At 40.4% G+C, this 14,422-nt stretch overlaps 1 protein-coding gene across 3 annotated transcripts in view; it reads left to right on the top strand.

Moving 5' to 3' along the window:
* DCAF5 (DDB1 and CUL4 associated factor 5) overlaps window positions 1-14,422 on the top strand; it is an 87,440-nt gene that overhangs the window by 8,856 nt on the left and 64,162 nt on the right. For 2 of the 3 annotated variants that reach the window (XM_023755864.1, XM_014457824.2), the window contains exons 2-5: window positions 3,047-3,190; window positions 6,368-6,404; window positions 8,024-8,163; window positions 10,759-10,888. In XM_023755864.1, the coding sequence (XP_023611632.1) occupies window positions 3,079-3,190; window positions 6,368-6,404; window positions 8,024-8,163; window positions 10,759-10,888 (419 nt within the window). In that variant the 5' untranslated portion in view covers window positions 3,047-3,078. Of the gene's footprint in view, window positions 1-3,046; window positions 3,191-6,367; window positions 6,405-8,023; window positions 8,164-10,758; window positions 10,919-14,422 lie in introns of those variants that run through there. The other variant, XM_014457825.2, reaches the window with a different exon arrangement.

Here is a 14,422-nt window from a genome sequence, read left to right as displayed (position 1 = left end):
ATTGTGGCCCTCGAGTCAAAAAGTTTGCCCACCCCTGGTTTAGAAGCATGAGTAAAAGAAGAAATGTACAAGCCTCTATCTGTTAATTTTGTACTTTTGACAGAGACTTGGGCACAAATAAATAGTTCTCTAATTAGTATAAGATACATAGTAGCAAAAGCAATAATAGGTCTCTGACCTGTGGCCTCAGTGTTGGGGAACACAATAAGAGACTATGTAGAACTAAAGTCCCCACAGGGTAAAACAAACAACAAACTACTTTGTGTCATTTTTCATTAAAATAAAACAACAAAAACTGAAACCTTTGTTTTAATTATCTTAACTTGTAAGAGATACAGAATTTAGATAACCTTACCCCAGGCCAGAGAACTCATACTTTAAATGGGTAAATTATAAACAAAGAATACTGTGGACTATACTTAGGGAGCATCTGGTAGACAATGAAATACTTTCAAGGAGGAGACAGAACTTGATTTTGACCAACAATGGAAGAAAGAAGGAACTCAAGAAACAAAGGAACTGAAGTTTTTTTTAGGGGAGGAAGAATGAGTATGATTTGACCAATGTATTTTAATTAGTATCAAAGGAAATATGTTCATGGCAAAAAGTCAAGTAGTACAGGAAAGTATAAATTAAAACATAAAAGTTTCTCAATATTATATACCCAAAAGAACCAAAAGTAGGGAGTTGAACAGATATTTGTCTTAGCAAAGTCACTTTATCCTCTGTAGGTTTCCGTTTTTGGTCAAAAGGGAAAAAAGATGTGACCAACTTCTCAATTCACTAACAAAATTGTTCAGGAAATTAAATAAAATAGTAAATGGGAAGGCGCTGCACATTATTTTAAAATGCAGTAGAATTGCCGAAACCGGTTTGGCTCAGTGGATAGAGCGTCGACCTGCGGACTGAAGGGTCCCGGGTTCGATTCCGGTCAAGGGCATGTACCTGGGTTGCGGGCACATCCCCAGTGGGAGATGTGCAGGAGGCAGCTGATCGATGTTTCTCTCTCATCGATGTTTCTGACTCTCTATCTCTCTCCCTTCCTCTCTGTAAAAAATCAATAAAATATATTTAAAAAAAAATAAAATGCAGTAGAATAGAACAGAAGACAGTGAATTAGGAAGGAATTTTCATCTGGAATGAATTCCCACATCTAAACCAAGGTCAGTGGCTTCTAAATGCAGCCTCCCCCTGCCATTCACCCTGACCTCTCTGTTCTCTGAAGTAAATAATAAATTTAAAAAAATTTAAATTCACTTTTAGCCCTGGCCAGTGTGGCTCTGGTTGGGCGTCATCCCGTGGATCAAGAGGTTGTGGGTTCAAGTCCCTTTCAGGGCATATGCCTGGGTTGCAGCTCGATCCCCAATATGAGAGCATAGGGCAAGCAAGCTCCTTGCATGGGAGGCAACTGGTCAGTGTTCCTCTCTCTCTCTCCCTCTTCTTCTCCCGCTCCCTCGCTCCCTCTTCTCCCTCCATCTCTCCCTCCCTTCCTCTCTAAAATCAATGAAAACATTTCCTCGGGTGAGGGTTAAAAAAAAATTCACCTTACAAAAGAAAAAGATCTAGTGATTTACGGGCTGTGTGGTACGCCTCCGCGTGGAGTGGATGTGCTATAATTTGTGTCTGTTTTATTGAATGGAGGAGGGGAGGCAGAGGTATAGAGCTTCCTGTGATTTGCTGCCTGTGTTTGCTCCTATTGTAACCTAAAATTTTATTAGGAATATAATATAGGATTGTAATAAAAAGTCAAACGTCAGTGCCAAATATATAAGTAAAAGTAAAAACCCTCTAATCTGTCCGCTACCTCTTTTTTAATCTTATTCTCTGAAGTGGTAACCTCTGTTAACACCATTGTTAACAGTCTGTAGTTCATCCTTCCAGACATTTTTAATGTGTCTGCAAATATAAAGAATATATAGGCTATCTTACCTAATAATAGACAAACATATCAATTGACCATACCTTCGCTACGCTAACCAGCCAATCAGGAGAGCATGCAAATTAACCCAACAAAGATGGCGGTTAATTTGCATACGTAGGCTCCAAGTGGCTTAGCGAAGCCTGACCGCTCCAGGGCCAGCTCCGGCCGGAGCCCGACCAGAGCGAAGGCCTGGGTCCCGGGTGCCAGAGGCAAACCGGTGCCAGCAGCCAAGGGAAGGGAAGGCCTATTGCACAAATCTCTTTGTGCAACAGGCCTCTAGTACTATATACATATCCCACGTTCAAAGGCTGTTAAATTGCGTTGTTTACCCATATCTTCAGAAAAAAATCCCTTCTACTGTCTTGGTAAACAACCTGCTTCCCTATTTATAATGGTCTGGCCCTCTAGCAACCTCAGTGCAAAATTATAGCTAATTTGCCTACACACGTCAGATGGTCATAATAATCTGGCCACTCAGTATATATATTCTTATTCTCTAGGAGCTGGCTCGCACAGTGTAATATTGCTCATCTAATTCAGACTATTGAGAATTAGTTATGCAGAGGAAAGAGCTGGACTGAGCTTCATGAGACCTGGGTTCTGTCTAGGTTCTGCTACTGTGACAGGCAGTTCCTTAGTTGTCATTTGTATGGTGTCCACAGTCAATGAGATCACATCAAAGAGAGTGCTTTGAAAACTAGGGTGCTACAAATATTTAAGGTCTTTTGTTGCAAGCACTAGAAACCAACTAAGGTTCAGTTAGACTCCCTCCACCTCCCCCCCCCAAAAAGATATTAGTGGAAGGAATTTAGGTAGTAAATGAAGAAATATTTATGTTCTCTGGAAAGTCAGGAACAGGGTGAATTTGAGGGTTTCAGTATCTACTTATATCTTTCCATTTCTGTATGCTGTTCAAGATTTAATTCCCGGGGAAAAGTGAGTGGCTTAGGGGCAATGTCTATTGATGATTAAGGGGGTAGAGTCCTGGGTTTATGTGCCCCATCAGAATCTCTCGGGGTTGAGGAGATGCAGTTTTGGAAAGAATGGGATTCAAGGCTGGCAAAACCAAGTGTCAGCCTTAAAATAGCGGCTGTTTTAACCCTGAATTCTTACTCCCCTGTTAAGGAGGAGATGATCGCCGGGTTCTGCTATGGCACATGGAACAAGCTATCCACTCCAGAGTCAAGCCCATACAGCTTAAAGGAGAGCATCATTCTAACATTTTCTGCCTGGCTTTCAACAGTGGGAACACCAAAGTATTCTCTGGAGGTGAGAAGAAAGGAGCTTTCCACATTGGGAAGTTTCCCTGGGGCCGATAATTTACATAAAGGAATGCTAAAATTACTCCTATTTTCCTTTATTGTTCTGTGGAATTCCTAGTTTTCCATAGCTTGTCTTCTCTGCATTACAGTAATTTAGACATGTGTACTAGAGTAATCCATTCATCCCTCCCTACCTTCCTTCTTTTCTCTCCTCTCTCCCTCCCTCTCTTCCTTCCTCTCTTCTGCCTTCTCTCCTTTCCTTCTGTTCTTTTGCTCTCATTATTTCTTTCTTTTTTGGTAGAAAACTTTTTACATTGCAATCTGCTACACAGAAACACACACACACATATTTGAAACAGTACTTAATCTTACTATGTATGATGCACTCTAGTTTGTTTGTTTTTTATTCTGTTCTATTTCACTTTTAAAGATTTTAAAGTTTGTGGCTCAAGTCAATCATCTGACCCATGAAAAACATTGTGCTAGGGTACCATTGGAGCACAAGCCAGCCTCTGGGTGAAGGTTTCCATCAACCATACCCTTTTCTGACCAGCACATTTCTAGCCCTGACCTCTCTCCTGCACTGCAGACTTCCCTATGTGTTCCAGAAGCAATTTAAATGCAAATCTAAAACCAAGATTATTAGTTATCCTCTCCAGCACAAGTATTCTCTCATTCCCTGGATTTCCTTTCTCAGTTATTATCCCCATTCACCCAATTATTTATGCTGTTAGGTTTAACTTTAAGCAACTGCTGCCTGGCCCGTTTGGCTCAGTGGTTGAATGTTGACCTATGAATCAGGAGGTCATGGTTCGCTTCCCGGTGAGGGCACATGCCCAGGTTGCTCAATCCCCAATAAGGGGTATCCAGAGGCAGCCCATTGATGATTCTCTCTCATCATTGATGTTTCTCTCCCTCCCTCTCCCTTCCTCTCCGAAATCAATAAAAATATATTTTTAAAAAGGAAAAAAAAACTGTTGACATTGAAGCATTTTCAACTTACAGAAATGACAATTTTACATAGTTCAGCTTAATAGAAACCTTGAAGTCATTCTCAAACATGCCTTTCTTTCATTTACACATTCAGTTAGTCAACGGCTAGACTTGAAAGCCTCTCAATTCATTCTTTAGTTTCTGTTCTCTTCCTATACCCACTGCCCTGATTCAGGTCCTCATCTTTGGCCTGGACTATTGCAATGTCCTTCTGTCATTTCTGCTTTCCGTCTTTAACCCTTCTTCTAATTCATTGCTGATACAAATTTTCTTTCAAAAATAAAGGGTTTTTTTAATTGAATTTATTGGGGTGACATTGGTTAATAAAATTATATAGGTTTCAGGTGTACAATATACATCATCTGTATATTGTATTGTGTGTTCACTACCCCAAGTCAAGTCTTCTTCATCACCATTTATCCCCTCCTATACCTTCTACCTCCTCAACCCTTCTTTCCCTTTGATAATCACCATACTGCTACCTATGTCTATGAGTTTAACAATAAAGGTTTAACTATGTGAATCTCTTTGACTCTATAGTGTTCATAGCATAATGTCTAAACCCTAGTTTCCCTCTCTGGCCTAATCTCCCCCTTGCATCTTGTACTCTAGTCCACTAAACCAGTGGTTGGCAAACCGCTCTTTCACAAAATACCACGTGCGGGCGCACACGTACAGTGCGATTGAAACTTCGTGGCCCATGCACAGAAGTCGGTTTTCGGAAAGGAGATAGACGAAACAAGTATACAAGACGAGTGTGGATGGGAGAGTTGGAAGGGGTCGACCTCAGCGAACCTACCTCAATCAGATTGAGGACGTTTTTAGCAAAGGCCAGCTTAGGAGTACCCTAATTAAGTTAATAACAATGTACCTACCTATATAGTTTAAGTTTAAAAAATTTGGCTCTCAAAAGAAATTTCAGTCCTTGTACTGTTGATATTTGGCTCTGTTGACTAATGAGTTTGCCGACCACTGCACTAAACCATTTGCTATCTTAGGTGCCTTTGTGCCTTTTGCTCATGCTATTCCTCCATGGGTCATGATTATTTGTCCAGTTCCCACTAGTTTCCTTAAGTCTCTCATTAGTAAGAGTTTTGAATAATTTGAGTTTCTGTTCAAATGTCTCCTTCCCCATAAGAACATTCCCTTCTGCCATGTACTTTCACCCTGTTCATGAAGGAAATAATTGCTTCTTTATCTGTGTCCCCATTTGAAGCATATTGATACAAGATATCCTGTCTTGTACACTGTTAATTATTTGTTCAGTTGGACTGTGAGTTCCTCAAGGGCTGGGCAGTTTTCTTATATCCCCAGCACCTTGGCTGTGCCTGTTACCTAAAAGGCATTAATTAGTATGGGTTTGATTCACTTGATATGCACCCACAAGAGAGTTTATAGCCAGGGATTTAAGATGGTCAGGGTCACTGCTAATTTTACTTTTGGTTGTGCTTTCAGCACAAAATGGGAAGTTTTTTACTTTCTGTCTTTTCATATTTAGGTTATTAATTTTTTGCTATATAATCTTTTTGAAGGTAGCATTACACATAATCATGAATGTAGTGTTTTTAGATTTCTTGATGGTATAAAAAATGCAAGAGACAAAAGTTGTGGATAAAAACTTTTTCATTATTTAGAATCATATAGTCATCAAATTTTAATGCTATAGATGAGGATGTGAATAGTAGCAAACATCTGTTGGGGATTCTGAATGCTTTTACAAATGTGCTCTTATCCTCACAATAAACCTATGAAGTAGGTACAATTATTACACATTTTGCAGATAAAAAACAGGCATCGAAAAGTCACAAATACTATTCAAGGTCTCACAGTTAATGAGTGTTTGCTTAAAAAAATAAACTTTAAAAAGCTAGCTTGAATTGATTTGCCTTTGATCATTTACTTTTTTCCTTAATAGCCACAGCTTTTTTTTTTTTTTTTTTTACATTGTCCACTGGATAAAACATTTTGGAAACTTACAGTTAGTTGCTATTATGTGTTTTGAAAGGCTCTAAAGAATGCCCTATTCTTAAATTATTTTTATAAGTATTTTTCTAATTAACACTTCTAATTTGTACTAACATTAACTTTCTTCACATTTAATTTTCACTGAAAATCTTAAAATACTAAATTATAATATGGATAGGGATCACTTTGTAGGAATGATCAAATGTCTGCTTTTTTCCCCTTACAGGAAATGATGAGCAAGTTATCCTCCATGATGTTGAAAGGTAAATAAATTGTTGATATGAGAAGGTGATTGATTCTGTTTTTCATATGAAGAGAGGCAAATATTTCTTTACACCACAGTAGTTTTTGTTTTGTGAGAAAAAACAAACAAACAAACATGAAATCAGGTGTCCTTTTTTTGAAGAAGATTCTTGTAATAGTTTTGAAATAAATGGTTGATTAAAAAGAGAAAAAGATTTGCAAAGTTGGTATGAAATACAGGTTTCAGAAGAAAACTTAAAAGGATAGTTAGAAGGGAAGGAAACATAATAATTTATAGTAATAATAATAATAATAATGGCTAATATTTATGAGTGCTTTGTATGTATTAATAAATTTAATCCTGCCCTAGCTGGTTTGACTCAGTGGATAGAGCGTCAGTCTGTGGACTGAAGGGTCTCAGGTTTGATTCCGGTCAAGGGCACATGCCTGGGTTGTGGGCTTGATCTCCAGTAGGGGGCAAGCAGGAGGAGCTGATCAATGATTCTCTCTCATCATTGATGTTTCTCTCTCTCTTTCTCTCTCCTTTCCTCCTTGAAATCAATAAAAAAAAATATTTTTTTTAAAAACTAATAAATTTAATCCTTACAATAATTCTATGAGGCTATACTATTATGGTCTCAATTACAAATGAGGAAATATAAGGTCATGTAGTGCCTAGGACAGCCGTGGGCAAACTTCGGGCCGCGGGCCGGATCCGGCCCGTTTGAAATGAATAAAAAAGACCGTACCCTTTTATGTAATGATGTTTACTTTGAATTTATATTAGTTCACACAAACACTCCATCCATGCTTTTGTTCCGGCCCTCCAGTCCAGTTTAAGAACCCATTGTGGCCCTCGAGTCAAAAAGTTTGCCCACCCCTGGCCTAGGATCTGAACTTAGGCAACCTGGCCAAGAGCTCTTATCCACTGTGCCAGACTGCCAGTATATCCCTCTTTTACCCAGCTGACATCAGATCTGGCTGCTTTAAAGCTTTCCTTTGCTTTTTGGAAATCAAGCAGCACCCCCAAATCTGTACACAAGCAGATGCATTCTGTAGTAAGTGAAAACACGAAACTCATCTGTTGAGTCACTTTTAAATATGCTCATTTAGCACCAAAAGCAACTTAGTATGAAATCTATAAAAAGTCTCTTTAATGTACTTTTTTTTTCACCTGAAAGTTGAATACCTACTTTTATTATTATTATTATTATTGTTAATCCTCACCTGAGGACATTTTTCCATTGATTTCTAGAGAGAATGGAAGGGAGGGGGAAAGACAGAGAGAGAGAAAAACATTGATGTGAAAGAGACACATCGATGGTGGCCTCCCACAGGTGCCCCAACCAAGGTTACGGATTGAGTTTGCAACCTAAGTATGGGAGCCCTTGACTGGAATTGATCCTGAGACCCTTCATTCCACAGGCTGATGCTCTATCCATGGAGCCAAACCTGCTAGGGCTTGAATACCTACTTTTAAAGGAAATATAATACTCTTTGGGTTTAGTTAAATTGACTTTCTCCTGGAAATGAAAGGGAATCCTACCCTAGGAACTAGAGTAGAGGGCTGGGAGTCTGGCTGTTTGTGTGTATGTGTATATGTGTGCCTTTATGCCTCTCTCTGTTCTCTGTCTCTCAGCAGCGAGACCTTGGACGTGTTTGCTCACGAAGATGCAGTATATGGCTTGTCCGTAAGCCCAGTGAATGACAACATTTTTGCCAGCTCCTCCGATGATGGCCGGGTTCTCATCTGGGACATCCGGGAGTCTCCCCATGGAGGTAGGTTACTTGCAAAATGCTGTTGGATTGTGTTGAAGGGTTTGATATCAAGTTCATTGCAGATCCAGTTTCTGACCTGAGTAACCTGGGTAGGAGTGATTTAAAGGAGGAGGAAACTCTCACATAGGGGAATAGATATGTGTTTCTGAGGTCCCACCTTACCCCTAAGTAGTCAGAAGTGAAGCCCCTTGCCAGTCGTTTCCAACCACAAACCCTTGTACCCATAGTAAACACTGCAGTATCTTGGTGTTTAGTCGCCTCAAGGAACAGAAGATGTGGTGCTTCATTGTGGAGCTTAGCAAGCACTGCCAGCTCTATGTGTGGCTCTGGCGTGCACACATTCTTTGTTATTTACGGAGAAGAGGGTGTTAGGCACTTTCTTGAATCCTAATTTCAGGGGCTTGTTATTTTGCTGAAAGAACTAGAGAACCTCACCTTCACTGTGTATAAAAACTTAAGATGATGTTACATACACTGTTTACAGGGGATTATCTGGGTGAGTTCCTCCTAATGTTTTCTTTGAGTCTCTGGAGTGTACAATGAAGACATGAATGTTGAAGTTCTCTAGAGTTTTTTGGGGATGCATCTTTTCAGCTCATTTCCTGCAGAGAGATTTCTCTCTGTACTGTGCCTGGCTTCAAAGGCTCTTTCCTCCAGTGCCATCCCTACCCCACTCTTGGTGCTGCTTTGTCATGATTACACCTGTGTACATAGAGTTATTTTCCTGCATGTCTGGCAGGATCTGGGTATTTTTATTATTCTATATTCTGAGCATTTAACATGCTGGGAATGTTAAATGCCCATTATTGAAGCTTGTTCTTAGGGTCAGGCAAGTAAGGTAGCTGCAAGCAGCAGCTTGGGAGGTGAAATTTTCCTTTGTCTGAACCACCTGCTGGCTGAGATGACTGATTCCCTTCCACCCCACCCCCACCCCTGTGAAGTGTCACATATGGAAATTACAGACGGAATACTTTCTATTGCTTCTAAACAACTTCCACAGGAGTGTATCTTCCCAGGTAGCAAGTAATTCCTTCCTCACTTGGAGCCAGCTAATATATGCAGAGGTCTGCATGATTTCTAGGTGAAGTTGATCAGGAGGGAAAACTGTACTATTGTTGTTGGGGTCCAACCCCAACGGGTCCAGGGATCCCCAAAGGTGTGGACGGAGTCGGCGAAGAATGAATGACATGGAAACTGGGTTCAGTTCATCAGCATAGCGAGGTTCTCCCTCCAGGATCTCCAGCGAAGTTCTGGCTAGGATCTCCAGCGAAGTTCTGGTCAGGATCTCCAACCAAGTTCTGGTGCCATGTTCTCTCGCTAGGTTCTCCAGCCAGGTTCTCCATGTTCTCCAGCCAGGTTCAGTCACCAGGTTCTTTAGCCAGGTTCTATGCAGGTTCTTTTGCCATGTTCTGTCTAGGTTCTCCAGTGAAGTTCTGTAGCCAGGTTCTGTCCAGGATCTTTTGCCATGTTCTCTGGCGAGGTTCTGGTTAGGATCTGATGAGGTTCTGATGAGGATGTGATGAGGATCTGATGTTTATTGTCTTGTTACATCCATATTTATACCAGCCGATTTTAATCCTGTCAATTTCTATTACAAAGGTTAGGGCGTTTCTTATCTCCATTCCAGGGAGTAAAGATTATGTAGCTTAACTACCCGCCTGGCACTTAATTAAGGGGTTGTATCCCCTCCCTAACCTCAGGGAAAAATCCCCACCTGGGGAAATAACCTTTCTCGGAGAGGTGACCTTGGTTAAAACACATAGCGCCAAGAAGGTGAGCAAACATATTAAGAACAGTATGCCATATATGCCAGGTCCCTTGAAACAGCAAGGATGGACCGGCTCCCGGCATATTGTCTTCATTTTTCTCGTTGTTTTACATTGTCTTCACTAAATTTTTTTTTGTTTTTTGTTTTTGTTTTCTTTTAGTTTCACTAAATTTTTTTATAGTTTTAAAACTTTTTAAAAAATATGTTCTTATTGATTTTTAGAGAGAGGGGAAGGGAGGAGAGAGAGAGAGAGAGAGAGAGAAACACTGATCAGTTGCCTCCCACATGTACCCTGGGGACTGGGGACTGAACCCGAAACCTGGGCCTGTGCCCTGACTGGGAATTGTACCAATGATCTTGCAATGCATGGGACGACGCTCAACCAACAGCCACTCCAGCCAGGGCAAAACTTTTAATTTTTAAAACTCATAAATTTGGATTAAGGTATAATAATCTTAGCAGTTAATTGGTCGTGAATTTTTTCAGCTCATGTGGAATTCAGTTTTACTTACTGTAAAACAGCTTACTTACTATTTACAGTGACTGTTTCTGTTGTATCACAGAATCTGAATAGGGACTATATGTATTTTTGAATATTATAGCTTAAAGTTTGTTTATATGTATTTAAGTTGCTTTTTTCTATGTGCAGAAAGTGTGTGCTAGGACTTGTGGGAACCTTGTGAGTAAGGGTGACCAAGTTGGGGTTCTAGCCCATTGGTGTGGTTATTAAAGGGTGTGCTCTTACTCGTATTAACGTTCCCGCTTGTCTTCCTGCCCCTGGCCCAAATGTGCTTGAAATGGACTGATAGTAGTTTCTTTCTTCACAGAGCCTTTTTGCCTGGCAAACTATCCATCAGCCTTTCACAGTGTCATGTTTAACCCTGTGGAGCCCAGGTTGTTGGCCACAGCCAATTCAAAGGAAGGAGTGGGACTCTGGGATATTCGAAAACCTCAGAGATGAGCCTCTTTCTCCACTTCAACTCTCAGGTAATGTGATCAGCCAACAAAGGTTGTGAGAACCTATTTGGCAGTTGATCTCAGTTGGACATCTAACGTGAACTAATATCTCTGCAGTCAGGGGAGCCATGTTCCCAAGGGACCGGCAGTGTGAGAAAGCACACCCCTTGCTGAGGAGGAGTCTGGACTCTGGAAAGGTCAATTCTAGGCATATAAATGATGTAGTAGTGAGAACCTCCCTTCAGTCCTGCCGTCTGTCTTCAGCCCAGTTTTCCCCAGATGGCTGAGAGCTTTTGCTTTTTTATCTCTTTTACTTATATGTTTCCAATGTTTGTACATCCTGGTCTGAAGTCACTCTCTCTGAAGGTAACCACAGTGAATCGTTTCTTATGTATCTTTCTGGAACATAATTTACTTCATATACTGGCATGTATGTGTGTCCTTTAAAAAATGTAGACTAAAAGAATCATGTAATAATGCCCATTGTTCTCAACACCCCCCCCCCCCAATTAATAATATATATTGAAGCTTTACTTATATTAGCACTTACAGACCTAGTACATTCTTTTAATGGCTACACGATATTCCATTTATATGATAGACCCAACAATCAGGGCTTTTGTTATAGACAATGCTGCATTGCACCTGCTTGCACATCTACTTGGCCTACTTTTGCAGAAATATCTGTAGGGAGTAGCTTTATCAAAGGGTGTGTGTTTCCACATTGTTCATGAAATTGTCAAGTTGTCCCACCACCACCAAAGACTGTACTGTTTTATAAGGCCACCAATTGTGCATAAGACCACATGTTTCTCTAGACTCACCAATACTTAAACTGTTGCTAATCTATGGGGTGGGTTGGGGGGATATTATCTTGTTTTGATCGTTTCTTCAGTAATGGGTGAGGTTATATGGTTTCTTTGGTATCTATAGTTTTCAAAGCCCATATGGGAGAAAAGTCATCTAATAAGGCTAATTGGCAATCTTGATAGATTCCTTTCTTATGAACAGAGGAGCACAGTGCTGTGAGGACTGGGATGTTTTTACCTGTTTCTTTAAACTCTTCTGAGATTCTGTGTGAATTTATGGGTATGAAGCAGAAAAGGGGCATGACATACTCTTGCGGCCCTGTTCTTCATCCACTGGTATTTTGGGATTAAATTACAGATCTTTTTCGTTTGAATTCTCTCAGTACATGTTGGTGTAGGGGGAAGAAGAAAGGGCCTTTTGTCTTTTCCATGCAGGATTCATTATGTTGAGTTGCAATACATGTTTTGTCTCCTAAACACAGCTACCTTGAAAGTCCAACCCAGATCTTGGGGCAATTCGGAATCCCCTGGGAGGATAAGCTGGAACCGGATAGGTCTATTTCAGGGATTCTTAAAGTCTAGGGAAAGATTTTTGCCCTGGCCTGGTGGCTCTGTTGGTTGGAGCGTCATCCTGTACACCAAAGGGTTGCAGGTTTGGTTCCTCATCAGGGCACATGCCTAGGTTGCAGGTTTGATCCTCGGTCCTGGCATATATAGGAGGAAACCAGTTTTTTTTTCTCTATCCCTCCCTCCCTCCCTCCCTCCCTCCCTCCCTCCCTCCCTCCCTCCCTCCCTCCCTCTCTCTCTAAGCATATCCTCAGGTGAAGAGTGAAAAGAGAAAAAAAATGTCTAGGGAAAGATTTTAGGGAATTTGTGAACCCCTTATAATTGCAGGTAAAATGTGTGTGCTTGTGTATCTGAATGGGCACACATGACATTTTCCCCCCTAAGGATGGGGAAAGAGAATTTACTAGGTTCTCATAGAGACCCTTGACCCCCAAGAGGATAAGAGTCACTGGTGTTGTAAAGATTCTAGATTTAGAGCTTATTGTGGTTCCTTAGCACGCTAATAAGTGATTTCTAGCTTGTAAAAGGTTGGGCATGTGAATAAATTCTGGGCCTATTTGGAAGGCTTCCTGGAAACAAATGTAATCACCAAGGATCAATAAGGAGGCCTCACACCGAACACTATTTACCCCCTCTGGCTTAACCTACGGATTATTCCATACTGGAATGGTTTCTCTGACCTACCCCAAGCCTAAGCTGTACTTCCCTACTTTAGCTTGGTAAACCATAGAAGTGTGAGCAGGGTAATGTTTTTGTTACTACTGCTCTGAAATAAGCTGATTAGAGGGTTTCCTGGTAGAATAAAAATGTCAGCTCTAGAAGGGAGTTTAGTTATCATTTGATCTGACTTCCTCATTGTACAGATCTAGCTCAGCAAGGCTGAAGAGCTTCATAGTTTAGGGCAGTGGTTTCCAATCTTTTTTTTGGCCATGCCCCACCTAAGCATCTCTAAAGTCCTGGTGCCCGCCCCTGTGACATATAATTCTTATTCAAAAAGTGAACTATTCACATGGAGGAAGCCTAAAAGGCCATTAACTTAGTCTAAACAAGCTTCCAAAGAACATGGCATCCATGAAAGAGAAAAATAAAAGAACGAAAGGACAATTGAAGTATTGAGGAAGAAATTACTAAAAATTGTTTAAAAAATATGAAGTGATATGAAAAAATAGCAAAGTTTCAAACCATATAATAGAGAACTGAAATGCATAAATATGTCACAATATATATTTATTCCTATTTTAATGTTAAGAAAATCAATACACAGAGAGGTAAAATAATGTGTGTGTGTGTATGTGTGTGTATCATATTCCCACCCTTTTTTAATCAGTTAGAGTCCCTGTACATTCTAGTTTTTCTTCATCTGGACCTCCTTGCAATAGAACTTCGTAAGAATTCCTCTTAGGTTTTTTAATACAGACCTGTTCAACTTTGAAGTTGGTCCAACTCTAAGTCCTTTAGACTTTCTACCTCTAAAAGTTAAATTTCTTTTTACTGTCTCCTGGCCCAGTCCCTGTCTGCATGCTGGCTTTCCCAGTTTCTTGCTCTTCTAAGCCTGAAAACCTGCACATGCTATTTATCTTGCTGCAAAGCTTTAGAACAGAGATTGTAAACTAATTGCCCTGTAGGCCAGAGTCAACCCACAGAGATATTTTGTTTGTCCAACACGATGTAATAATGTTTAGAAAGTTACACAGAAAAATCACAATTTCTAACATCTCTCTAAAAAGTTAAAAGATCTGTTACCATTGGATCTTTATTCTCACATGACAGCAGTCTGCTGAAGCTAAGTCATGAATTCCTCTTTAAACCTTTAGGATGTGTTACAGATCTCACCACTTCTTGATGTCTGAATCCAAGTGTGCTTTTCTCATTTACATTACTTGCCTGGCAAAAGTCTGCTTTAGCAGTTTTAGTGGTAATGAGTAGGCCAAGGAGGGGGGTGGGGGAAGACTTTGAGTGTAAGTGACTGGATAAGAGAAAACTTCACATGTACAAGTATACATTGCATGTTTGGAAAGGTTTCACTTGTTTCATTTGGATTCTTTCTGCTGTCACTGCCCACATCCCAGTTATATCTTGCTTGGACTGTTGCAGTGGTCTCTGAACAGTTTTCAGAACTGGGATCTTCTAATATCTAGAGCAGTGGTTCTCTACCTTC

Source organism: Myotis lucifugus, unplaced genomic scaffold (genome assembly GCF_000147115.1).
Source record: "Myotis lucifugus unplaced genomic scaffold, Myoluc2.0 scaffold_85, whole genome shotgun sequence".
NCBI lineage: Eukaryota > Metazoa > Chordata > Mammalia > Chiroptera > Vespertilionidae > Myotis > Myotis lucifugus.
The sequence above is the reverse complement of the archived record's forward strand: the minus strand, read 5'-3'. Positions and strand labels throughout refer to the sequence as shown.